This window comes from Panulirus ornatus, chromosome 46 (assembly GCF_036320965.1).
Source record: "Panulirus ornatus isolate Po-2019 chromosome 46, ASM3632096v1, whole genome shotgun sequence".
NCBI classification, from domain to species: domain Eukaryota; kingdom Metazoa; phylum Arthropoda; class Malacostraca; order Decapoda; family Palinuridae; genus Panulirus; species Panulirus ornatus.
This window is the reverse complement of record NC_092269.1, coordinates 29,755,927-29,783,342: the sequence shown is the minus strand read 5'-3', so window position 1 is coordinate 29,783,342 and position 27,416 is coordinate 29,755,927. Positions and strand designations below refer to the sequence as shown.

At 45.9% G+C, this 27,416-nt stretch overlaps 1 protein-coding gene across 1 annotated transcript in view; it reads left to right on the top strand.

Annotated features, from left to right (window-relative positions):
• Positions 1-27,416, top strand: part of GABA-B-R2 (gamma-aminobutyric acid type B receptor subunit 2) — a 351,207-nt gene that overhangs the window by 190,637 nt on the left and 133,154 nt on the right. The window contains 1 exon segment of the mRNA XM_071688897.1: positions 622-824. Coding sequence (XP_071544998.1) covers positions 622-824 — 203 coding nt within the window.

The following is a 27,416-nucleotide window of genomic DNA, read 5'->3' as shown; positions in this document are numbered from 1 at the left end:
TGTGGAGTAGTCCTGATGAGTCAAGGAGGGTGGACTGTGTTGGAATGAAATGCTTGAGGACAATATGTAATATGAGAAGGCATGATCATGCAAGGAATGGCCTTTTAAGAGAGAGGTGTGCCAGTAAGTGCAGTATTAATTGAGAGTTAAAGAGGATATACAGAAATTTTTTGGCCAAAGAGAGAGGAATAAAGAAATGAAGAGAGGCTAATTAAGAGGATATACTGGTGAAGGGAGCAAGAGGGAGAAGATAGAAGGATGAAGTGAATGAACCGTTACGCTATCAGGGCCTGAGCATGCAGGAGAGTGAAAGGCGTGCATGGGATAGAGTGAATTGGAACTATGTGGTATAGGGGAAGGGAGGTTGACGTGCTGTCAGTGGGCTGAACAAGGGCATATGAAGAGGTCTGAAGTCACCAAGAAAAGGTCTACGGGGCTTAACTGTGGGCGCTGCTTCAGTAGTGTGGAAAACGGAGTGCATAGAGAGAGAGAGAGAGAGAGAGAGAGAGAGAGAGAGAGAGAGAGAGAGAGAGAGAGAGAGAGAGAGAGAGAGAGAGAGAGAGAGAGAGAGAGAGAGAGAGAGGTTATCAAGTCACTCAGCAAGTCGTCCTTCTGCCTCAGGGATGTATCGCGAGGAATGGTGGGCCTTGCGAGGCACAGGCGACGATCTGGAGGACGACCCTCCTCTGGACTTCGAGGACGAGCCTAAGGAGTCTGGAGGCGGAGGCTGTGCCGTGGAGGACATCATGACGGCGCTGGAGGGCTGCATCATGACGGATCTCCTCCCACTCTCCACCTCCCTCACCAAGACTGTCTCCGGCAAGGTAAGACATCTTCCTTGAAGCCTTGTCCATTAACCCCTTGAGTTGTAACTTCACCAATGTCGTTTCCAGTACAGTAGATGGTCCTCCTTGAAGCCTATCCCGTGACCTCCACAAGCTATCAGTTCATCAAGGTCGTTTCCAATAGGGTAGATGGATCTCCCTGAGGTCCAACTTGAAGCCTTTCCCTGTCCCTCCTTAAGTCATAGCTCCACGAAGAAAGTCTTCAGTGTGTGAATGGTCCTCCTTCACGTTCTCCTTGAAGCCATTTTCTTTACCTACTCTGGTTATAGCTTCATTACCAAGAATGTTTCCAGTAAGAATATGGTCCTCCTTGAGGTCCTCCTTGAGACATTTCCCCGTGTCCCCTGAAGTTATAGCTTCACCAAGACAGTTCCCAGTAAGGAAGATGTTCCTACAGGGCGTCCTTCTTGATGCCTTTCCTCTACCTCCTCAGATTATAGCTAGACTCTCGACAGTTTTCAGTACGATGAATGGTCTTCCTTAAGGTCTTCCTTCAAGTCCTCCTTCAGGCTTTTGTTTTAGCAACTTAAGTCATAGTTTTACCAAGACTGTCTTCTGTAAGGTAAACTGCTCTTCTATGAAGCCTCTTCCTTTACATTCTTAAGCTATAACTTCAGCAAGATAGTCTCCAGTGATGCGACTAAACATCTTTGAGGGCCTCTTTAAGGATTTTCATTTACCTCTTCAAGTTACACCTTCATCAGGACTACCTTGAGCAAGTTCAAGAGGTCCTCCTTGAAGCTTTTCCTTTTCCACTTCAAGTTATAGCTTTAAAAAGACTGTCTCTAACACTGTAAATGGTCCTCCTAGAAATCTAGTTTGAAGCTCTATACCCAGACTCTCAAGTTATACCTTCACTAAGACTGTACCTGTTAAGGGAAAGTAGTTTTGGTGCATATCCTTAACTCCTCGAGTTATAACTTCACCAAGACCTCTCCTGGAAGGTAGATGGAACTCATTCAAAGTCCTCCTTGAGGCCATTCTAATACCTCCTCAAGTATCAACTTCACTATGAGCGTCAGGTAAATATTTTTCTAATCTATTTCATTTCGAGAGACCGGCATAAGCCAAGACCTGTGGACCTGTACGACAACAGGTCTACAGGTGCGACCTGTCGTAGAGTTAACCCATTGCTTAAGCAGTTACGTCCTACATACCTTCTGTAATGTTGTTCATCTTTTAGCTTCCTACTTGCGTCTTATATTTACATCGACGATTATTTCATACGACACCTGTTTCAGGCACTCGCTTATGAAGCCTCAGTGACAAGTTTCAAGTTTCTCGAAGGAAAAGCTGTTTCACCTCCGCCTACGCCTCGTAATGTGATTCTCAAGTTGCCTTTTTTTTAACTTAAAGATTCAGTACAGAGTTGCTCTGTGCTTTGACTGGCAGTTAGATAGTCTCTAAGCCCCCTCTTACCTCGTTAGAACTTCAGTGAGAAGGTCTCTTTTTACGGCACTCCACTCCTCGTTAAGCGCCCACCTCCTCGTTAAACACTCAGGCTTTCGTTAAGTCAATTTACAACCTGTTTAACTTTACGGGGCCTTAAAAGGCATTTGTTGGGGGCTTGTTTAAACCACTTGAGCGAGACGGTACGCCCCTTTTTAGTACAACGGTACGACCCTAGAGCACGACGGTACGACCCTAGAACACGATGGTACGACCTTTGGTCTGATCTTTAAGGTTCAAAGTTGAGGTCATCATACCCAAGGGGTCGTATCGTCGTGTTCAAGGATTGTACATCTGTGCTCAAGGATCATAACCTTGTGTTCAAGTGTCGTGCTGTCGTTTTCAATGATCGCACCGTCGTGTTCAAAAGGCCGAACCCGTCGTACTAAGTGGTCGTACCGTCGTGCTCAGAAGGATATATCGTCGTGCTCCAAGGATCGTATCGTCGTGCTCCAAGGATCGTACCGTCGTCGTGCTCTAAGGATCGTACCGTCGTCGTGCTCCAAGGATCGTAAGGTCGTGCTCCAAGGATCGTACCACCGTCGTGCTCCAAGGATCGTACCACCGTCGTGCTCCAAGGATCGTACCGTAATGTACAGGGATCGTTGCGTTAAAATATCGTACCGTCATGTTTGAGCATCGTACCATTGTGCCGAAGCATCGTACCTTCATGTTTGAGCATCGTACCGACGTGCTCAAGCATCGTACCATTGTGCCGAAGCATCGTACCTTCACGTTTGAGCATCGTACCATCGCAATCCAGTATCGTATACCGCCTTGCTCCAGGCTCGAGCCGTCTTATTTAAGACTGCAGTCTAGTGGTGTACACAAGACGTGTATGACTGTGTACGGGGCGCTATTTATTCATAGGTAATTAACTCAACAACAAGTGAGCCTATAGCGGATGCAGGCTGACCTAACAATGGCCTAGGGTTTCAGCTTCTGTCTGTAGGGTTCGTGTGGAGTAGGAGGCCTAGACAGCCTCTGTATCTAGGGTGTTTCTGTAGAGCTGTGGGCCTAGGCAGCCTCTGTATCTAGGGTTTTCTGTAGAGCTGTAAGCCTAGGCAGCCTCTGTGTCTAGGGTTTTCTGTAGAGCTGTAAGCCTAGACAGCCTCTGTATCTAGGATTTTCTGTAGAGCAGTAGGCTTAGACACCCTCTGTATCTAGGGTTTTCTGTAGGGCTATAAGCTTCTATCTAGGGTTCCTGTAAAGCAGCTGGATTCGATAGCCCCTGTAACTGGGGCATTTACAAAGCAACAGACCTAGACAGCCACTGTATCTTAAGCTTTTGTAGATCATGAAGCCCAGATAATGTCTTTATCTTTAGTCTTCCCTCTGTGTGTGTGTGTGTGCTGTTGCTTATATCTGAAAAGCGTATGTATGGAGAGAGAGAGAGAGAGAGAGAGAGAGAGAGAGAGAGAGAGAGAGAGAGAGAGAGAGAGAGAGAGAGAGAGAGAGAGAGAGAGAGAGAGAGAGAGAGAGAGAGAGAGAGAGAGAGAGAGAGAAAAGAAATTTGGTTGCTTCTGGGATACGTCTGCTGTGTACAATTTCTTTTTTTTCCCACTGGGGGCAAAACAGGAAAAAAGAAAATGAAAGTGAGAAGATTTAGAACACCTGGAAGATGTTAACGTTTCTCTAACAACCCCGACTCAGCCATGAACTATGTTCATGTGCGTGAAATTTTCTTTTAAGTAGTCACTTTTGAGGTCACTGAAAGGCCTCCAGACATGCAATGGACGGAATACAGACTTCGCTCTGAGATGAAATACGTGGAACAAACCTGCTTTCCGAGTTATAATGGGTGGAACAAAGGTCTTCATATTTGTAGCATTAGATGGAACGAAAAACTTCCTGTCATAACTATAGTAGGTGGAACAAAGCCTCCTGTGATAGCTGTAATAGGTGGAACAAAACCTCCTGTTATAGCTGTAATAGGTGGAACAAAGCTTCCTTTATAGCTGTAATAGGTGGAACAAAGCTTCCTTTATAGCTGTGATAGGTGGAACAAAGCCTCCTGTTAAAGCTGCAATAGGTGGAACAAAACCTCCTGTTAAAGCTGCAATAGGTGGAACAAAGCCTCCTGTTATAGCTGTAATAGGTGGAACAAAACCTCCTGTTATAGCTGTAATAGGTGGAACAAAGCCTCCTGTTAAAGCTGCAATAGGTGGAACAAAACCTGCTGTTATAGCTGTAATAGGTGGAAACAAAATCTGTTGTTATAGTTGTAATAGGTGGAACAAAGCCTCCTGTTATAGCTGTAATAGGTGGAACAAAGCCTCCTGTTATAGCTGTAATAGGTGGAACAAAGCCTCCTGTTATAGCTGTAATAGGTGGAACAAAGCCTCCTGTTATAGCTGTAATAGGTGGAACAAAGCCTCCTGTTATAGCTGTAATAGGTGGAACAAAGCCTCCTGTTATAGCTGTAATAGGTGGAACAAAGCCTCCTGTTATAGCTGTAATAGGTGGAACAAAACCTGCTGTTATAGCTGCAATAGGTGGAACAAAGCCTCCTGTCCTAGTTATGATAAGTGAGACGAAGAAACTTCCTGAAATATCATGATAAAGAATGAACGAAATGATATTCAAGTGTTTATCGAAGACTGAATAATGATACTGTAATTGCCTTAAGAAAATGTTGATGTGGGAAAATTACTTTTTGTGAAAATGTAATAACATTTGGCCCTGCTGGTGACGAGATAATTTGAAAAGTATTTTACAGTCCAGCGAAGGGAATAATGAAAATGGGACCGACATGAAAGGGTGAAGAAAATGACTAGTTTTTGTTTACGACGTAGAAAACGGAGTTGCTGTGGAAGTGGCTGGAGCACTGGCGTTAATGATATAGAAAATGGAGGTGCTGAGGAAGTGGGCGAAGCGTGGCTAACATGACATTAAAAAAAAAAAAAAACGCAGGTGCTGGGGAAGTGGCAGGAATTTAAACGCCAGCTGGGCTAAATAGCATTGCAACGTTCCTATGTTAATCAAGACAATTATAAACTTTTGGTACGGCATTCTTGTCATGATTCTCTCTCTCTCTCTCTCTCTCTCTCTCTCTCTCTCTCTCTCTCTCTCTCTCTCTCTCTCTCTGTAGCTCAGACTTAAAGTTCTCGATAGATCTGAATCTTAGCGATTGGAAATTATGAAGTAAAAAGGCCTTAGAGGCGTGATTGGTCGAGAACTTGTGACCAAATCCCAAACATTTTTTCCCCATGCTCATTTATCTATATCTTTAGCTATCTATCTACCTATCTATCTATCTATCTATATGTATATATATATATATATATATATATATATATATATATATATATATATATATATATATATATATATATATATATATATATATATATACAGAATAAGAATGTGGAAAGCATGATTTCCTTATTTCCCTTCGGTTTGAAATATGAACCTTACGTGTATTAGCATAAATTCCCTCCACGCACGAGGGGTTGGGGAAGACCAAGACGGCATCACACGGGGGACCTGCCCGTCACCCACCCTCCTGTAGTGTGAGTTTATGGCAGAGGAAGGCGCAAAGTGCACTCCAGACGCGAGACATTCCTGGCGTAACCTCACCCTCCAGCATCTCCAATACTTGTCAGAGGGAGGGAGAGACGGAAGGTGGGGGTGTGTTTGAGGGAGGAGGGGTGTGTTGAGGAGGAGGAGGAGGGTGGGTTGGGGGAGTTGGGGAGGAGGCAACCCGACCCGACATCTTATTCTCAGGTCTGCCAACAAACGTCAAGCCATTTGCATATTCAAAATATGAATACAACTCCGGAGCTTCGAGAAAGGTTATATGCCTTGCGCTTGCCTTGAGGAGGAGGAAGAGGAGGAAGGAGGGAGGAGGAGGAGGAAGGAGGAGGAGGAAGGAGGAGGAAGGAGGAGGAAGGAGGAGGAGGAAGGAGGAGGAGGAAGAAGGAGGAGGAGGAGGAGGAAGAAGGAGGAGGAGGAGGAAGGAGGAGGAGGAAGGAGGAGGAGGAAGGAGGAGGAGGGAGGAGGAGGAGGAGGGAGGAGGAGGAGGAGGAGGAGGAAGGAAGAACGAGGAGGAAGGAGGAGGAGGAAGTGTGGATGGATGGGTACGGGAATATACATCATTATCCTAAAAGCATCGGGAACGTCTGTGGCTTAGATGCCTCATGACCCCAACCTTATCATAACCCGGGTAGAAGGCGCTCCTCGCCCACCGCTCCAGGTGTCGCTGTGGTGGTGATGTGTGGTAACGTGTCGTCGTATGGGGCTTAGTTCTCTAGCTGTGGCTGCTGATGGTGGGGGGGAGGGAGCGCCGTTCTCTAGCTATAGCTTCTGCGGGGTTTCTGGTATACCCTAACGTGCTTTATGGTTCTGTTCTCTAGCTTCAGGTCCAGTGGGGGTTTCTAGTATCATGGTTCTGTTTTCTAGCATCAGGTCCAGTGGGGTTTCTAGTATCATGGTTCTGTTTTCTAGCCTCAGGTTCAGTGGGGGTGTCTGGTACTATAGTTCTGTTTTCTAGCTTCAGGTCCAGTGGGGTTTCTAGTATCACGGTTCTGTTCTCTAGCTTCAGGTCTAGTGGAGTTCTGATACTATAGTTCTGTTTTCTAGCTCCAGGTCCAATGGGGTTTCTGGTATCATGGTTCTGTTCTCTAGCTTCAGGTCTAATGTAGTTTCTGGTATCATGGTTCTGTTTTCTAGCTTCAGGTCCAGTGGGGTTTCTGGTATCATGGTTCTGTTTTCTAGCTTCAGGTCCAGTGGGGGTTTCTGGTATCATGGTTCTGTTTTCTAGCTTCAGGTCCAGTGGGAGTTTCTGGTATCATGGTTCTGTTCTCTAGCTTCAGGACTAGTGAGGTTTCTGGTATCATGGTTCTGTTTTCTAGCTTCAGGTCCAGTGGGGGTTTCTGGCATCACGGTTCTGTTCTCTAGCTTCAGGTCCAGTGGGAGTTTCTGGTATCATGGTTCTGTTCTCTAGCTTCAGGACTAGTGAGGTTTCTGGTATCATGGTTCTGTTTTCTAGCTTCAGGTCCAGTGGGGGTTTCTAGTATCATGGTTCTGTTTTCTAGCTTCAGGTCCAGTGGGGGTTTCTGGTATCACGGGGGGGAGGGGGTTCAGTATAATGGTTCTGGTCTTTAGCTTTAGTTCCTTGGGGGAAGGGGTGGGGGAGGGGGAGGGGCTGGGTAGGGGGGAGGGGGGGGGTTGCTGGTACTATGTTTTGTGGGTTTCGTCTTTAGCTTCGAGTTGGAGGGGGGGAGGTGAGAGAGAGGAGGGGAAGGGGGCTCTGGTGTTATAGAGGGCAAAGAGGTTTCTAGAAACCGAGACCGGTATATCTGCCTGTGGGGCTATCGTTCTGAAGGTTTCTAGAGAACAAGACCATTGTATATTTTCCTCTTCGAACCTCTCATCAACAGGTTTCTAAACAAGAAGACTTTTTATACGTTTTCATCAGACACCTTCTTGTTCTTCAAGGTTTCTAGTGAACCAGACCGTTCTCTCTTCCTCTACCCCGAACCCCGATGGCTCCTAGAAAACGCCAAAAAAAAAACACAGAGTCATCTGTAACGAGCAAATGGTCTCTAGAAACCTCACCCTACTGAAGAAAACACGTACACAAGAGAGAACTCTGCCTTGCTCACTTCATTCGTCCTGGTTTTTACCTCCCTCATTCTCCAAACTAAAGCGAGGAAGAAAAGAAACAAAGGTAAAAATCTAAGGAAAAAAAAAAAATGAAATAAGCGAGAGGGAAAAAAATATATATATAGAGGAGCAGAGATTTTAATCCTAGTTTACTTTTGTCTGCTTTTGTGTCGGTCTGTTTTTGAGCTGTGTGTTACGCATGTTGCTGTTGCCGGCTGCAAAAGTACTTTTCATTACGAGAGAAGACGGCGAGGGGGGGCCAACGCTCTCTCGTCGAGAAAAGGAAGGAGGGAAAAAAAATGTATTGTTTAGAGAAAGCTCAATGGGGAGTTTTGGGGAAGGAGGGAGGTGAGTGGGGGAGGGGGATTTAGTTGTGGTTTGGTCCCTAACTTTGTGGCGAATATATATATATATATATATATATATATATATATATATATATATATATATATATATATATATATATATATATATATATATATATATATATATATATATATATATATATATATATATATATATATATATTGTTTATGGATGGGGTTGTTAGGGAGGTAAATGCAAGAGTTTTGGAAAGAGGGGCAAGTATGAAGTCTGTTGGGGATGAGAGAGCTTGGGAAGTGAGTCAGTTGTTGTTCGCTGATGACACAGCGCTGGTGACTGATTCATGTGTGAAACTGCAGAAGCTGGTGACTGAGTTTGGTAAGGTGTGTGGAAGAAGAAAGTTAAGAGTAAATGTGAATAAGAGCAAGGTTATTAGGTACAGTAGGGTTGAGGGTCAAGTCAATTGGGAGGTGAGTTTGAATGGAGAAAAACTGGAGGAAGTGAAGTGTTTTAGATATCTGGGAGTGGATCTGGCAGCGGATGGAACCATGGAAGCGGAAGTGGATCATAGGGTGGGGGAGGGGACGAAAATTCTGGGGGCCTTGAAGAATATGTGGAAGTCGAGAACATTATCTCGGAAAGCAAAAATGGGTATGTTTGAAGGAATAGTGGTGCCAACAATGTTGTATGGTTGCGAGGCGTGGGCTATGGATAGAGTTGTGCGCAGGAGGATGGATGTGCTGGAAATGAGATGTTTGAGGACAATGTGTGGTGTGAGGTGTTTTGATCGAGTGAGTAACGTAAGGGTAAGAGAGATGTGTGGAAATAAAAAGAGCGTGGTTGAGAGAGCAGAAGAGGGTGTTTTGAAGTGGTTTGGGCACATGGAGAGGATGAGTGAGGAAAGATTGACCAAGAGGATATATGTGTCGGAGGTGGAGGGAACAAGGAGAAGAGGGAGACCAAATTGGAGGTGGAAAGATGGAGTGAAAAAGATTTTGTGTGATCGGGGCCTGAACATGCAGGAGGGTGAAAGGAGGGCAAGGAATAGAGTGAATTGGAGCGATGTGGTATACCGGGGCTGACGTGCTGTCAGTGGATTGAATCAAGGCATGTGAAGCGTCTGGGGTAAACCATGGAAAGCTGTGTAGGTATGTATATTTGCGTGTGTGGACGTATGTATATACATGTGTATGGGGGGGGGGGGGGTTGGGCCATTTCTTTCGTCTGTTTCCTTGCGCTACCTCGCAAACGCGGGAGACAGCGACAAAGTATAAAAAAAAAAAAAGATATATATATATATATATATATATATATATATATATATATATATATATATATATATATATATATATATATATATATATATATATTCCTAAGAGTTCACGGGGAAAATGAAACACGATTAGTTCCCAAGTGCCCGCTAGTCATGCCATCTGCCCTACCTGCTGGTCGTACCATCTGCCCTACCTGCTGGTCGTACCATCTGCCCTTCCTGCTGGTCGTACCATCTGCCCTACCTGCTGGTCGTACCATCTGCCCTACCTACTGGTCGTACTAACTGCTCTACCAAGATTTGATCCCTTGAACATAAGGGTACGACCTACCTGAGTACGAGTGGACGACCCTGGAACACGAGTGCTCGACCCTTGATCACAACAGCACAGCCCTTGAGCACGACTCGGCAGCCCTTCACACATGGCGGTTCGATCCTTGGGTCTAGAACGACCTGACCCTTACCCTGACCCCTAAGGTCAAAGGGCAGGTCGTCCTGGTCGTACCGTCAGTGCCCTGGCCGTACTCAGAGGGTTGAATCCGTTCATATATTTTTTCTCTATGAAGCTCTTCAACTCTTCCACATTACTGACCTTAAATACGAAAGTGTTACTTTCTTCTTAGTGATTCTCGACTTTATTGTGTTTTTTTCCACCTCTATCCTATAATTTATGGGTGATCTTAGTGTTTGATAGGACTATTATGGCCCAGAGTTCCAGCTTATGTCCGATAAAGCGATTTTTATATCCTTTATGACCCAGTATTCGTTCTTGCGTCTTCATCAAGCTGGTCTGTTATCCCTGAGGGTATATAGGGCTAACACACACACACACACACACACACACACACACACACACACACACACATACACACACACACATACATAGACACACAAAGACACACACAGACACACACACACACACACACATACATAGACACACAAAGACACACACACACACACACACACACACACACACACACACACACACACACACACACACATACATAGACACACAAAGACACACACACACACACACACACACACACACACACACACACACACACACACACACACACACACACACACACACACACACACACACAAACACACACTTTTGGTGAAGTAATGTTGTCTTAAAATGTTGATAAGACCTATAGAGAAGTATACTGGGGTATACTGATATTTCAGTATACCCAGAAAGTGTCAGTATACCTTCACAACTCAAAATAGACCTTTCCCCCTCCAAATACATGACAAAACTCACATTCGGACATCTATGTTCGTCGCAATGTCTTCCACTCCAGGAACTATCCACCAGGGGGCCTTTAGGGGGGGCTGGAATATTACAATGTTCTCACGTTGCCAACGCAACGATAAACACTCAGGCAACGAGGAAGGGGGGGTGTGTTTCAGTGGTTCATGTTTAAATGTTAAGTGCAATGCGATTTCCCTGGCATACTCACCGTGCAATGCCTGAGTCGTTTTACGTTGTATCACTAATTGAAAACGCGCCCATCTCATGGCCCCAAGTCGCGCCGGGAGCAGCAGTTGTAGCGGCCCCCCAAAAAAAAATAACACGCCAGAAAGAGCGCCATAACACGCCAGGTTGATATACTAATAGTCGGAAAGACTCGTTTTACAGCCTTTGCTGATTGGAGGGTTGGGGACATGGCTTTGGTGGTGCTGGAGGGGGAGGGAGGAGGAGGCCGCCTTTGGTAGCTTAACTACAAATGTTGGACTTTTAAGTACGACGCTTGGAGGCCTTGATGAAAACGCCATTACGAACCTTGGAGATGACTGTTCGACCCTTTGACCTCGACGGTACGAGCCTTGAACACGACGGTACGGGGCTTGAACACGACGGTACGGGTCTTGAACACGACGGTGCTGGACTTGAACACGACGGTGCGGGACTTGAACACGACGGCGCGGGCCTTGAACACGACGGTGCGGGACTTGAACACGACGGTACGAGCCTTGACACGCCGGTATGAACCTTGAGGACGATGGGACGACCCTTGAACACGACGGTACGAGCCTTGAACACGACGGTACGAGCCTTGAACACGACGGTACGGGCCTTGAACACGACGGTACGAACCTTGAACACGACGGTACGAGGCTTGAAGACGATTAGATGATCCTTGCATATAATGGCCTGGCTTTTGACCTGACCCGTTATACGTAAGGGTCGTGCCGTCGTGTTCAAGGGTCGTACCGTTGTGCTCAAGGGTCGTACCGTCGTGTTCAGCGGTTCACTGGCAACTCTCACGGTACAGAGGTTGAACTGGATCTGTCTTGGAGCGAGTGGAACAAGAGTCTCCACTACAGGTCGTACCGTTGCTCTCAAGGGTCGTACCGTCGCTCTCAAGGGTCGTACCGTCATTCTCCACCACAGATGAAGAGTTTTGGGGGATAATGTGGTGGTGGTGGTGAGGTGGTGTGTGGACCCTGTTGATGGAAGTGGTTGGAAGGGGTATGTGGTGATGTGTGATCAAGTCATCCCTTACCCTTCTCTCTTCTGTGATGGCTGAGTTCATGGCCTCATATCTCCCAGTACATCTCTTCTCCGGTGTGATGGGGAATGGTGGAGAGACAGATGGGATGGTGGAGAGATGGAGATAGCTTAGTGATAGATTGGTGGAGGGAGAGTTGTTTTTATTTTTCTGCTGGAGGAGAAATGGTGGCATTCAACTGTTGGAGAATGGAGAGTGTCAATGTGGGAGAGATTAAAAATTTCGTTCGTGTTGGAGATTGTTGGTGAAGGACGCTGCTGGAGGAGAAATGGTGGCATTCAACTGTTGGAGAATGGAGAGTGTAAATGTAGGAGAGATAAAAAATTTCGTTCGTGTTGGAGATTGTTGGTGAAGGAAGTTCGTGTTGGAGATTGTTGGTGAAGGAAGTTCGTGTTGGAGATTGTTGGTGAAGGACTGGGGCAGGTAGGTGTACTTCCTCCCTTTCTTCCTTTCATCTTTATATCTCTCATCATTATTCATCTCCCTTCATCTCACCGTGGGCGAAAGAACACAATCAGATCACAAAGGTACAAAAAAAAACCCCAAAAAAGACATAAAAGTCATTAAAATAATCAATTAGACAAATAGATTGAAATTCTTTGTCTTTGTGGAGAAATCACGTTCTAATTCTAGGGACATTGCCCCGTGTTTCTGGTACACGCGATGCGATTTTTTTGGTATACGGGACGTGTGATTTTTAGTATACGGAATGTGTGTTTTGGTATACGGGATATGTTTTTGGTGTATGGGATGTGCGTTTTAGTATACGGGATGTGTGTTTTGGTATACGGGATATGTTTTTGGTGTACGGGATGTGTGTTTTGGTATACGGGATGTGTTCTGGTATACAGGATGTGTGTTTTTAGTATACGGGACGCTTTATTTTGGTTTACAGGATGTGTTTTCTAGAATACGGGACGTGTTTTTAGGTATAGGGACGTGTTTCTTTGTATGAGGGCCGTGTCGTTTTATACGGGAGATGTTTTGGGTATACCAGAGATGTTAATTAGTATACGGGATGTGTGCTTGGTGTACGGGATGTGTTATTAGACATACGGGACGTCTTATTGGCATACGAGACGTATTTTTGGTGAAGGGGACGTGTTTTTGCCATCAGGACATATGTATACCACCAAGTATGCTATGTATATTGAAATACATGTTCTTTAGACAGAAAAGTACGTTTGGTGTATCATCATATGTATATATATATATATATATATATATATATATATATATATATATATATATATAGCATTCAGTTGCAATTGCTATCTCAGCTAACATACTGAACGAGGGAACGACCCTTAAGCATGATCGTACGACCCTTGAGCACGACGCTACGACCCTTGAACTCGACGGTACGACCCTTGAACTCGACGGTACGACCCTTGAGCACGACGCTACGACCCTTGAACTCGACGGTACGACATTTGGGTATGACGGTACGACCTTTTTATAAGCATTAGGTACCAAAAAAAAATGAGAGGAATTGCTGGACTGTCATGGTCTAAGGGTCGTACAGTCGTACACGAGGATGAATATCGTACGTCGTACTGAAGGGACGTACACCCTCATTGCTCAAGAGTCGTGTACACTGTTGACGTACGCGTGTGATTATGATCAGCCAGAGTATTCAACAGGTCAAAGGTCACTGAGTGGGTCAAAGGTCAGGTCACACATAAGACGACCATCCCAGAAGTTTTAAGGGCGTGTCGGGGTCGAAAGACGGTAGGTCGACCTGGGCCAACCCCCCCAACCACCCCCACACCTCCCCCCCCACCTTCCCTTTTTTCCATATGACCTAAAGTAAAAAAAAACGCCAAAAAAAGTTTGGCGCGAGCGCGCGAAATGACACCCAACTCTCTCTCTCTCTCTCTCTCTCTCTCTCTCTCCCCCCCCCCCCCCCCGCCCGCCGGGAAACTCGAGGGAGATATGCAAGAAAATTCTCACGTCAGGCTGGGGGCGCCCGGAACCCGTAAACTGCCGACAGAAGCAATTTGCCTTCACGGAAGGCACGCCTCACCAGACAAGTAATTGCTCCTGAGGTGATTCAACTGACGTCACGAAATGCTCTCCTTCCCTGCGCTCAAGTATCTGTCTCTATCTATCTGCCTTGGTCTATCTATATAACTGTCTATCTATCTATCTGCCTTTGCCTAGTTATATGGCTATCTATTTATCTGCTGTTGTCTATCTATATAGCTATCTATCTATCTGTCTGCCGTTGTCTATCTATATAGCAATCTATCTATCTATCTGCCTTTGTCTATCTATATAGCAATCTATCTATCTATCTGCCTTTGTCTAGCTATATAGCTATCTACCTATTCATCTGCCTTTGCCTATCTATCTATCTCTCTTTCTTTAGCTATATAGCTATCTATCTATCTGTCTATCCATCTATCTGCTTTTGTCTATCTATATAGCTCTCTATCTATCTGCCTTTGTCTATCTATATAGCTGTCTTCCTACACGAAAGTGTCTGCCTACACGAAAGTATGTAACTGCACGAAAGTATCTACCTACACGAAAGTATCTACCTACACGAAAGTATCTACCTACACGAAAGTATCTACCTACACGAAAGTATCTACCTAAAAATCTACATGCAAGAACACGACATCAGCTCCTCATTCAACATCGTAGATAAACTGGACCTGCGCTTCAATAGATATGCTATCTCACTGGATGGATCGTACCATCATCGCTAATTACCCCCACCCCTCACCCCCTCGCTAACAAGCGATTAAAGTAATTATCAAACCATCGCGATTAATATTCTTCCTTAATTAAGGGTATAGTTGGCAACCCGGGGTACACGTTTTCGAAGAGTTCCATGATAGCATATTGACGGCCATTTAATTTTTTTTTTTCTATGTGGATAGGAACACTGGAAAAGGTCGTGACACAGTGTTTATGACCATTTTATGCTCATAAGAGGGATATGGGAAAAGGTCTTGATACACTGCACAAGTAAATGGCTTTGTGAAATGGTCGATAGGCGTTGTGCAAATGGCTTTAATTCACTGTTAAATGATAGTTAGATTATCGAAGTCTATAGGATGTTGGTAAAAATGGCCGTATTATGGTTCACGATTAAATGGCTTCGTTAAAGGCTTTAGAGTGTTGATTTAAGTACCCGACTTCTATTTAACTGTTTGATATCTGCATTAAATGGTTTAAATGGGTTTAGTTTAATTGGCCGTATTCAGTTCATTCTTAAATGGCTGTACTATTCGATTAATGTTAGTTTCAATGGCTTTATCATAATTCACAATTAGATATTAAAGTTAAATAGTTTAACGTTTTATTATAAATGGTCATATAATTCACTGTTAGAGAGTGGTGGGTCAGTCACAGCATGTGGGTCAGCTGGGAGAGTGGTGGGTCAGTCACAGCATGTGGGTCAGCTGGGAGAGTGGTGGGTCAGTCACAGCATGTGGGTCAGCTGGGAGAGTGGTGGGTCAGTCACAGCATGTGGGTCAGCTGGGAGAGTGGTGGGTCAGTCACAGCATGTGGGTCAGCTGGGAGAGTGGTGGGTCAGTCACAGCATGTGGGTCAGCTGGGAGAGTGGTGGGTCAGTCACAGCATGTGGGTCAGCTGGGAGAGTGGTGGGTCAGGTCACAGCATGTGGGTCAGCTGGGAGAGTGGTGGGTCAGGTCACAGCATGTGGATCAGCTGGGAGAGTGGTGGGTCAGGTCACAGCATGTGGGTCAGCTGGGAGAGTGGTGGGTCAGTCACAGCATGTGGGTCAGCTGGGAGAGTGGTGGGTCAGTCACAGCATGTGGGTCAGCTGGGAGAGTGGTGGGTCAGTCACAGCATGTGGGTCAGCTGGGAGAGTGGTGGGTCAGTCACAGCATGTGGGTCAGCTGGGAGAGTGGTGGGTCAGGTCACAGCATGTGGGTCAGCTGGGAGAGTGGTGGGTCAGTCACAGCATGTGGGTCAGCTGGGAGAGTGGTGGGTCAGGTCACAGCATGTGGGTCAGCTGGGAGAGTGGTGGGTCAGGTCACAGCATGTGGGTCAGCTGGGAGAGTGGTGGGTCAGGTCACAGCATGTGGTCAGCTGGAGAGTGGTGGGTCAGGTCACAGCATGTGGATCAGCTGGGAGAGTGGTGGGTCAGGTCACAGCATGTGGATCAGCTGGGAGAGTGGTGGGTCAGGTCACAGCATGTGGATCAGCTGGGAGAGTGGTGGGTCAGGTCACAGCATGTGGATCAGCTGGGAGAGTGGTGGGTCAGGTCACAGCATGTGGATCAGCTGGGAGAGTGGTGGGTCAGTCACAGCATGTGGGTCAGCTGGGAGAGTGGTGGGTCAGTCACAGCATGTGGGTCAGCTGGGAGAGTGGTGGGTCAGGTCACAGCATGTGGATCAGCTGGGAGAGTGGTGGGTCAGTCACAGCATGTGGGTCAGCTGGGAGAGTGGTGGGTCAGGTCACAGCATGTGGATCAGCTGGGAGAGTGGTGGGTCAGTCACAGCATGTGGGTCAGCTGGGAGAGTGGTGGGTCAGGTCACAGCATGTGGATCAGCTGGGAGAGTGGTGGGTCAGTCACAGCATGTGGGTCAGCTGGGAGAGTGGTGGGTCAGGTCACAGCATGTGGATCAGCTGGGAGAGTGGTGGGTCAGGTCACAGCATGTGGATCAGCTGGGAGAGTGGTGGGTCAGGTCACAGCATGTGGATCAGCTGGGAGAGTGGTGGGTCAGTCACAGCATGTGGGTCAGCTGGGAGAGTGGTGGGTCAGTCACAGCATGTGGGTCAGCTGGGAGAGTGGTGGGTCAGTCACAGCATGTGGGTCAGCTGGGAGAGTGGTGGGTCAGGTCACAGCATGTGGATCAGCTGGGAGAGTGGTGGGTCAGTCACAGCATGTGGGTCAGCTGGGAGAGTGGTGGGTCAGGTCACAGCATGTGGATCAGCTGGGAGAGTGGTGGGTCAGGTCACAGCATGTGGGTCAGCTGGGAGAGTGGTGGGTCAGGTCACAGCATGTGGGTCAGCTGGGAGAGTGGTGGGTCAGTCACAGCATGTGGGTCAGCTGGGAGAGTGGTGGGTCAGGTCACAGCATGTGGGTCAGCTGGGAGAGTGGTGGGTCAGTCACAGCATGTGGGTCAGCTGGGAGAGTGGTGGGTCAGGTCACAGCATGTGGGTCAGCTGGGAGAGTGGTGGGTCAGGTCACAGCATGTGGGTCAGCTGGGAGAGTGGTGGGTCAGTCACAGCATGTGGGTCAGCTGGGAGAGTGGTGGGTCAGGTCACAGCATGTGGGTCAGCTGGGAGAGTGGTGGGTCAGTCACAGCATGTGGGTCAGCTGGGAGAGTGGTGGGTCAGTCACAGCATGTGGGTCAGCTGGGAGAGTGGTGGGTCAGTCACAGCATGTGGGTCAGCTGGGAGAGTGGTGGGTCAGTCACAGCATGTGGGTCAGCTGGGAGAGTGGTGGGTCAGGTCACAGCATGTGGATCAGCTGGGAGAGTGGTGGGTCAGTCACAGCATGTGGGTCAGCTGGGAGAGTGGTGGGTCAGTCACAGCATGTGGGTCAGCTGGGAGAGTGGTGGGTCAGTCACAGCATGTGGTCAGCTGGAGAGTGGTGGGTCAGGTCACAGCATGTGGGTCAGCTGGGAGAGTGGTGGGTCAGGTCACAGCATGTGGGTCAGCTGGGAGAGTGGTGGGTCAGGTCACAGCATGTGGGTCAGCTGGGAGAGTGGTGGGTCAGGTCACAGCATGTGGGTCAGCTGGGAGAATGTCGGATCAGGTCACCGTGTGTTGGTCAGCCGTGTTTGGTTACGTCACAATGTGAGAGCGTGGGTTGGGAGAGAGTGTGTGAGTAGCCTCTAGGGGGAGGGAGTGAAGTAGGGAGAGAGGGAAAGCTTACCTTAATCAAGATAGAATGAAGGAAATACAAAGGCAAGATTGCATTACAAAGGACCTGGAGGGAAGGAAGTGCTACAACAGACATCTAAATCTTTTTTCTTTTTCCATAGTGGGGGAACGTATGAATAAATCACTGATGACAGCGTCCTAGGAAGAGGGAAAAGTGAATAAGACACTGAAGGACGTGGATTATTCATAATTACCCTCATTACGATACACAGTATTTTCAGGGTGCGAAATACCTTGACGAAGTCAGGGCAGTGTGCATGAAAAGGAGAAAGAAAGATGAGACATGAAACACAGACAACTGGGGTAGACAACGAATGATGAGATGATAAAGTGTAGATAACTTCATCGCACATAACTGAAGTAGGGAATTGAGATGAAATCTAGAATTGTGTTTCTAGCATTGTGTTAAGAATTAGGTTATAGTTTACAGGTTTTTCTAAGAAGTAGTTTACATGCCACAGTGAAGACTCTTGGTGGATAAGAAGCCACGACAGATCTTAAAGATTGTGAGATTTCTAACCACAGGATCTGGAGCAGGGAAGAGCTTTCTCCGAACTCTGAGAGAAAGAGAGAAAGAAAAAGGAGAGGAGATGAACCATCGAATGAGGCTCTTGAGCTGAGGGAAAACCTGGAAATAAATGAGAGAGAAGATATGATCTGATGAGAAAGAAGCTCTCTCTCTCTCTCTCTCTCTCTCTCTCTCTCTCTCTCTCTCTCTCTCTCTCTCTCTCTCTCTCTCTCTCTCTCTCTCTCTCTCTCTCTCTCTCTCTCTCTCTCTCTTTCCCTGTGAGAGGGGAGAGGAAATGTCAGGGAGGGAAAGAAACAGTGAGAGAGACTGGAAAAAAGAACGGGGTCACCTGAGAGGGCTGGAGGGTCAGACAAGGTCATGGCCTGGAGGACCCAGATAATGCACGGGTGAAACAGGGTCATGCGTTCCTCAGACGGGGGAGGATAAGGATCAACACAGGAGCAGCAGAGGGTCTTCTTATGGTAGGATTTCTTTCCCTTCATCGTTTTGAAGCCAAGGAAAAACAGATTCTGAGCTGTGTTCTGCTTGAGGCTTCTCTGCTTCACATAAAGACGGTGAGGTTAGAAGATGGGCACTATAGACACTGAGGTTAGAAGACGGGTCTTGTAGACACTGAGGTTAGAAGATGGGCCTTGTAGACACTGAGGTTAGACGACGGGTCTTGTAGACACTGAGGTTAAAAGATGGGCAATGTAGACACTGAGGTTAGAAGACGGGTCTTGTAGACACTGAGGTTAGAAGATGGGTCTTGTAGACACTGAGGTTAGAAGATGGGCAATGTAGACACTGAGGTTAGAAGATTGGTACGATAGACATTGAGGTTAGAAGATAAGCCCAATTAACACTGAAGTAAGAAGATAGACAAAGATTATAGGAGTTAAAAGCTTAGTACATTGACTCTAAATTAGAAGGACAGACAGAGGATGGGCTCTATAGTGCCTGAAGTTAGACGATGGCCACCATAGACCATCAGGATAGAAGATGGACACTAAAGATCCTAACTTCTAGAAGATAGGTGTCGTGGAGTGAGGAGCTGGAAGGTGGACCACTAATCTAGAGGCGCTGGAAGGTGGACCACCATCTAGAGGCGCTGACTCAAGCGAAGGAACTCCAGGTCTTTGAAGATACACACTGGCCCTGTGGAACACGTCAGTTCAGGCCACGGAGTGAGTCCACTCCAGAGAGAATCTCCTCCTCCCTTTTTTTTTTGGGTGGGTCATAACAGACGTCTTAAAAGCGTCTTCAGCCAGAAAGTTGAGGTTTGGCCAGCGAACTCTAATGAACCTCTGTTGGGAACGGACTGTGTGGGATGTCTGGGCCATGTCCCAGATCTGTCATGGACCGGGTATTGGGAATGGACCATGAAGATTGTGAGGGCCGTGTCCCAGGTCTGCTGTGGGCAAGTGGTGTTGGGAAGAGTTCAGTCAGTGGACATGTTCCAGATCTGTCGTGACGTCGGTGTTTGGAGTGAACCGATTGTGTGTGTGTGTGTGTGTGTGTGTGTGTGTGTGTGTGTGTGTGTGTGTGTGTGTGTGTGGAAAGAGGAAGGGGGGTTCGAGAGCCATGTCAGTTTTCTCTCTCTCTCTCTCTCTCTCTCTCTCTCTCTCTCTCTCTCTCTCTCTCTCTCTCTCTCTCTCTCTCTCTCTCTCTCTCTCTCTCTCTCTCTCTCTCTCTCTCTCTCTCTCTCTCTCTCATAAAGTATTAATGGCCGCTTGGGACATATCCCCATTCCATTTTCTTGCTCAAGAAATGACGTTTTCTCTCAGACATTTTTTTTCTCTTTTTTTCCTCGAGATCGTAATATACATTTTCTTAAAGGTTGTCTATAAAGGACACGTCCATATCCTTTTGAGATGTCTTTCAAGACACGTTACATTACCACAGCTACCACCCCTACAGCCACAGCTACCACCATCACCAGCACCAGTTACCACCATCACAGCCACAGCTACCACCCCTACAGCCACAGCTACCACCATCACCAGAACCAGCTACCACCATCACAGCCACAGCTACCACCCCTAGAGTCACAGCTATCACCAGCTACCACCATCACCAGCTACCACCCCTACAGCCACAGCTACCACCATCACCAGCTACCACCATCACAGCCACAGCTACCACCATCACCAGCTACCACCATCACCAGCTACCACAATCACCAGCTATAAACAGCCACCAGCATCACAACCACAAGCAAATATTTGCTTTAGTTCCTCTGCTGAAGAGATGAAATGATGGTTCCCAAGCCTAAAGCTGACACAGCACTCCGCTCTCACACGCCCTCTCACACTCTCCCTCCCTCCCGCTCTCTCTCTCTCTCTCTCTCTCTCTCTCTCTCTCTCTCTCTCTCTCTCTCTCTCTCTCTCTCTCTCTCTCTCTCTCTCTCTCTCTCTCTCTCTCTCTCTCTCTCTCTCCCTCACACACACACACGGAGCACCTCACTCTCACACGCCCTCTCACACTCTCCCTCCCTCCCGCTCTCTCTCTCTCTCTCTCTCTCTCTCTCTCTCTCTCTCTCTCTCTCTCTCTCTCTCTCTCTCTCTCTCTCTCTCTCTCTCTCACACACACACACACGGAGCACCTCACTCTCACACGCCCTATCACACTCTCTCTTTCGCTCTCTCTCTCTCTCTCACACACACAGAGCACTCCACTCTCACACGCCTTCTCACACGCTTCTTATCGCTCACACACACACACACACACACACACACACACACACACACACACACACACACACACACACACACACTCACACACACAGTACTCCACTCTCACACGATTTGTAACATCTCTTTCTCACACATACTCAGACTTAACACTCCATTCTCATATTCCTTCTCACCCCTCTTCCCCACCCCACCCTCTCTCTCTCTCTCTCTCTCTCTCTCTCTCTCTCTCTCTCTCTCTCTCTCTCTCTCTCTCTCTCTCTCTCTCTCTCTGGCATTTATCGACCAGGGCAGTACTGTCTTCTCTCCTTGGCCCCCCGCCTACACGTGGGCTGCTAGCATTCAATTTACACCATCTCCAACGTCTCGAGCATAACACTTAACAATACATACCTCCCACAACAGCCTCGGGTTACGCCTCCCATATGGATATAAGATTATGAGGGGGCGCACCATTCACGGGAGTCTCCGATGCCCAACTGTAGCGACAGCGCCACCGGTCAGAGAGGGATATATGGTTCCCAGGGGTCCTTCCTCTTGACGGATATCAGGCCACTGAGATCTACTCCTCTTCTTCAGAAAGACCTGGCACTTTCTCTGTTCTTACTTGGCACTTTCTCTGTTCTTACTTGGCACTTTATCTGTTCTTACATGGCACTTTCTCTGTTATTACCTGGCACTTTCTCTGTTCTTACCTGGCACTTTCTCTGTTCTTACCTGGCACTTTCTCTGTTCTTACATGGCACTTTCTCTGTTCTTACATGGCACTTTCTCTGTTCTTTTCTACAACATTGATGGTCTTAAGTTTAGCCCTCCCCTTGCGGGACACCGTCTTTCTACTTCTTTCACTGATCATCTTCTGTCACCTACGTCACCTGCTTGAGGCTGCTTCTCATCTACACTGTCAGATCTCAGACTTAAATATCTACCATCGTTTCCGTCTCTAGGGTCGTGTTTGTGTCTATCGTCGAACAAAAACGATTCGTGGATGTTTTGTGTCTCCAACTTTGAAGGCAATTGGTTGAGAATTTCTCTATTTTCAATAACTCTGCTTTATATGTCGTATATATCCTCACTGATTCCTCTGATTACCTACATGTCTTTCACGACTTGACGTACTGTCACGAAGCATTGTTCTCCACACACCCACACGGCGAATGTCTCTGTGCAGGGAGTAGCCTGGTTAGGTTCCACCATGGACGACCCCAGTAGAGACAAAGACCTTTCTTTTTCCATCCATAAAGTTGGAACAAATAACTCACCTCTGCCCATGACGATCCCAGTGGACCTAAGGCCCTAGGTTCCTATGGAGTCACCTCTGGTTTTCCTCTCTTGAATTTAGAAACACTTTCGTCACAGCTCTTGACATCTTCAAAGCATATAACATACCATGGCATTAAGTATATACTTTCTGATCTTCTCTCTTTTTTGTTTCTTTCTGTCATTCTATATTCCCTAATGCGTAGCTTCCTCTGTGGCCGTTCCACTGCAGTAGTCGCTGTTGGAACCACTTCCCTTCTCATCTTATCTTCACTGATGTTCCTCAGGGCTATATCCTATCACCTACTCTCTTTCGTCTCTCCATAAATGATCCTGTTTTTCTATATCTATCTCTGTTCACTCTCATGCTGATGATTTTGCTTTACACACTTTAGCCCACTTTTCTCTTCCCTCGCTCTCATTCTCATACTGAATATATTTTCTTTCACTTCAGACTTGTAGATCATCTCAGAATGAAAGAGCAGTAACTTAGATTAAACAATACTAAACAGCAATTGCTCTCAACATCTGTTTCTGAATATCACTCATTTTCCTCTGCCCAACTTCGAAATATCTTGTAATATCAGATACCCATCGGATCTAGCCATACCCTCAACTTTATCTTGGAAATCCCACATGATTAACATCACAAAATCTGCTTTCCAAAATCTTGGTGGGTTTGGCATAGACGCCATAATTACTCTTCCTGTGAGCACCTGCTTCATATCTCAGCGGTCATACTCCCACTTGTATGGAGTACCTGCTCACATATCTGGTGTGGCTCTTCGTCCACTTCTCTATAGAGAGGTGGACGAAAAAAATGGAATCGAAAGCGTTTCTATCTCTTTACTTCTCCTGACATCATCCTTTCTGTACGCCGTACGATGTTGCTACCACTCCCCTACTCTACCCTGGTGTCCATGTATGCCTCTACCTCTGTGAGCTGTCTGTGTGTGTCCCTGGCACCAAGGCTTGTGCTCCTGCTTCCTACAGTATGCATGTGAAGAGCAGCCACTTGAGGATTAACCGTTAGGATACCGCCTCCATTCCTGTTGAATATTTAACGATTGTTCCCTCACGTCTCTCTCTCTCTCTCTCTCTCTCTCTCTCTCTCTCTCTCTCTCTCTCTCTCTCTCTCTCTCTCTCTCTCTCTCTCTCTCTCTCTCTCCATAACCTTTCTACCTCTGCGGCTCGGGGGTCTACAAGCGCCAGTCGGAACCCTGATTAGTTTCTGCATTCTTTTTCTCTCACCGTTTTCTCCGTTCACCCGAGATGACCTTTAGCAAGACTTGTTTTGCCCGCACTGTGCGGGTCACTGTGAACACACACACACACACACACACACACACACACACACACACAAACACACGCGCACGCGCGCGCGCATGCACCACCACCACCACCACACACCCCCCTCGCCACCACTATCTCCACCACAACATTACCACACACCCCCCTTTCCACATGCCACCAGTATCACCACCACAGCACCACCACCACCACCACAAACCAGAGGGTGGGCCGCGGGATGGAATACCCGAGTCGTTAATCACGATAGAACAGCCAATTTAATGGTTCATTTGAAGCCTTTGTTTATTAATGATTAGTTCGTGGGCTTTGTTCCCGTCTGGCTTGGAGGGGTGGCAGCGATCTGCTGGCTGGTGATGGGGTGACGTTGCCGATAGACAGAAACCAGAAGACAGAAGGGAAATTGAACTGATGATTGATAGATTAATAGACAGACTGTGAAGAGAGATATGGAACAGAGAGAGAAGTGAGTACGACTAGGGCATGCTGATAGGCGATTAAGCAGTTGAGTGGATAGATAGACAGATAGATAGATAGATAGATAGGTAGATAGATAGATAGATAGATAGATAGATAGGGAGTTGAGTAATTCAGATTGATTGGTAGAGAGATAGACAGGTGATTAGGCAATTTGTTATCTAGGTGGGTATTTGGGAGGACATATGATTGATAGCTAGATAGAAAGATGAACAGCTATATGAGCAGATTGATAAATAAGCATTCAGGAACATAAATAAACAAATTGATAAACTGATGTATTTTCGTTTTAGGTAGAGACGCACATAGATACGTAAGTAGGTAAATTGATTGTTAGATATAATGATAGAATTATAAGTGGATAGAAACTGGGGCCGATAGATAGATAGGTATTCGATAGAAATGACAATATCGGTAGAGAGACATGGGACTACATGGAAAGGAGAGATAATAAGGGATATAATGGTCTTTGATGAGGTCATCTTCATCAGGACAGTGATAGGATCCTAAATTGTGAATCTATATAGCCTCCTCCCCACCCACCACTATAAATGGGGACGGGATAGTAAGACAGAAGGCTCCTCCTCCTCAGCCACCACTATAGATGGAGACGGGATAGTAAAGTATAAGGCTCCTACCCAGCCACCACTATAGATGAAGATAGGATAGTGCAGCAGAAGGCTCCTCCGCACCGATCACTACAGATGGAGACTGGTTGATAAAGCAAAAGGCTCCTCCACACCCATCACTACCTCCAGGGCACAGCTTGAATCCCTCTGGTACAAACCTTAATCTCTCAGGTCACGACTAAAGCTATAGTACATATCATAAGAAATATATATATAAAACCAGGACAGCTACAATTCCAGGAAAAAGCTGTAGCTCCCCAACACAAAGCTGATACCCCAGGACACATCTAGAGCCCTCCCTGACACAAAGCACCACAGGGCATAGAAACATTTCCAGGACCCAGCTGTATCTCCCCAGGGCACAGCTGGAGGCCACCAAACTACAGCTAATGCAGCTCAGGGTACAGCTCAAGTCATCCAGGGCACAGCTAAGGCCTACCAACGCACAGCTAGAGTTCTAAAGGTGGAGCTGAAACCCTTCCAGGCCATAGCTAAGGTTCCCAGGGCACAGCTAAAGCCACCAAGACACATCTATAGCTTTCTAGAAGCTAATCATTATTCCGATAGATAAACACGCGCCGATAGACAACAAAACACGCTATACCGGGTGAATAATTAGGCTAATTAATGGTTGTAAACAAGGCCATTCTAGGTCGGTTATTGGTTCGTTTGTGCGTCGAGATGGATGACCTGGATTGTCATGCAACTTGGGGACGTAGCCTGAATTATGACCTGGGTCAGTCTGTGATGTGACCTGGGGATTTCACACGAGGCTGCAATCTGAGGATATGACCTGGGTCAGTCTGTGATGTGACACAGAGATGCGAACCGGAAAGTGACCTGACCTATGTATGGCCTGACACGACCTTGGAATGTGACGTGGGAAATGGCGAATATATATGGAAAAAAAGATATATATATATATATATATATATATATATATATATATATATATATATATATATATATATATATATATATATATATATATATATATATATATATATATTAGATTGTACACCACCCACGTTGATGCTGTTATACACCCAAGATACATACAATGCACGCTAGAAAAACAAAAACAATAACAAACATACAGCCTCTTCGATTGGCTCGGCAGCGGATAACATGAATCCTGCATTCTTATTGGTCGAAGCCGGAAACCCAAGAATCCTCTCAATTCCTATTGGTTGAGCAGTTCACACCAATCTCATCTAAGATTTCAGATATTCTAATGCGCAAAAATTGTTCCTTTCCTTTTCGTTCTGACCTAATATTCTTCGTAACTTCTCTCAAGGTTCCATTTGTCCGTTGGTTTTCTATTGAATATATATATATATATATATATATATATATATATATATATATATATATATATATATATATATATATATATATATATATATATATATATATATATATATATATATATATATATATTTCTTTTTTTTTTCATACTATTCGCCATTTCCCGCTTTAGCGAGGTAGCGTTAAGAACAGAGGAGTAGACCTTTGAGGGAATATCCTCACCTGGCCCCCTTCTCTGTTCCCTCTTTAGGAAAATAAAAAAAAACCGAGCGGGGAGGATTTCCAGCCCCCCGCTCCCTCCCCTTTTAGTCGCCTTCTACGACACGCAGGGAATACGTGGGAAGTATTCTTTCTCCCCTATCCCCAGGGATAATATATATATATATATATATATATATATATATATTATATATATATATATATATATATATATATACTTTTCTTTTCTTTCAAACTGTTCGCCATTTCCCGCATTAGCGAGGTAGCGTTAAGAACAGAGGACTGGGCCTTTGAGGGAATACCCTCACCTGGCCCAATTCTCTGTTCCTTCTTTTGGAAAATTAAAAAAAAAAAACGAGAGGGGAGGATTTCCAGCCTCCCGCTCCCTCCCCTTTTAGTCGCCTTTTACGACACGCAGGGAATACGTGGGAAGTATTCTTTGTCCCCTATATATATATATATATATATATATATATATATATATATATATATATATATAGACAGTTTGATAAATAAAAAAAAATGTCATAATTTTCACAGTATTACAAACAGATTTCTAACTTAATTTTCAACAGATTACAGATCTTTTTATATAAACTTTTCTTTTTCATGGAACAGGTTGCCTGCCCTCAGAGTATAATACCTGTAGTGGATAACTGACCTACCAAGAAATGACGCGTATATAAAACACCATATGCAAAATACCTTATTTTCATTATCAAATAAGATCATATTATTAGAGATTGCGTAAATTTTGAGGTTAAAGTAAAGTTCAGTTTGGCACGCTGTCTATGTATATCAAATTTCGCCGAGATATCTATGAAAATAGCGATAAGAAGGTCGCATTCGCGTGAGGGAAAAAGAATAAAAGTCTGTTTGATTTAGTAAAGTTACCCCCACAAATAATATTTTCTTAACTGATGGGGGACTTAGCTATTGCGTCTTTGTACGGGATTTTGTCGCACCCTGCCGTCTACGCTCGCCCAAGATGGCGTCAGACTCTTACTGACCCTTTGTTGTTTATGTCTTTTGTTCTTTTGTTGTCTGTCTCTCTGTTTGTCTGTTGCTGTTGCTGTTGTTGTTGTTGTTGTTGTTGTTGTTGTTGTTGTTGTTATACTTCTTCTCTTCTTTA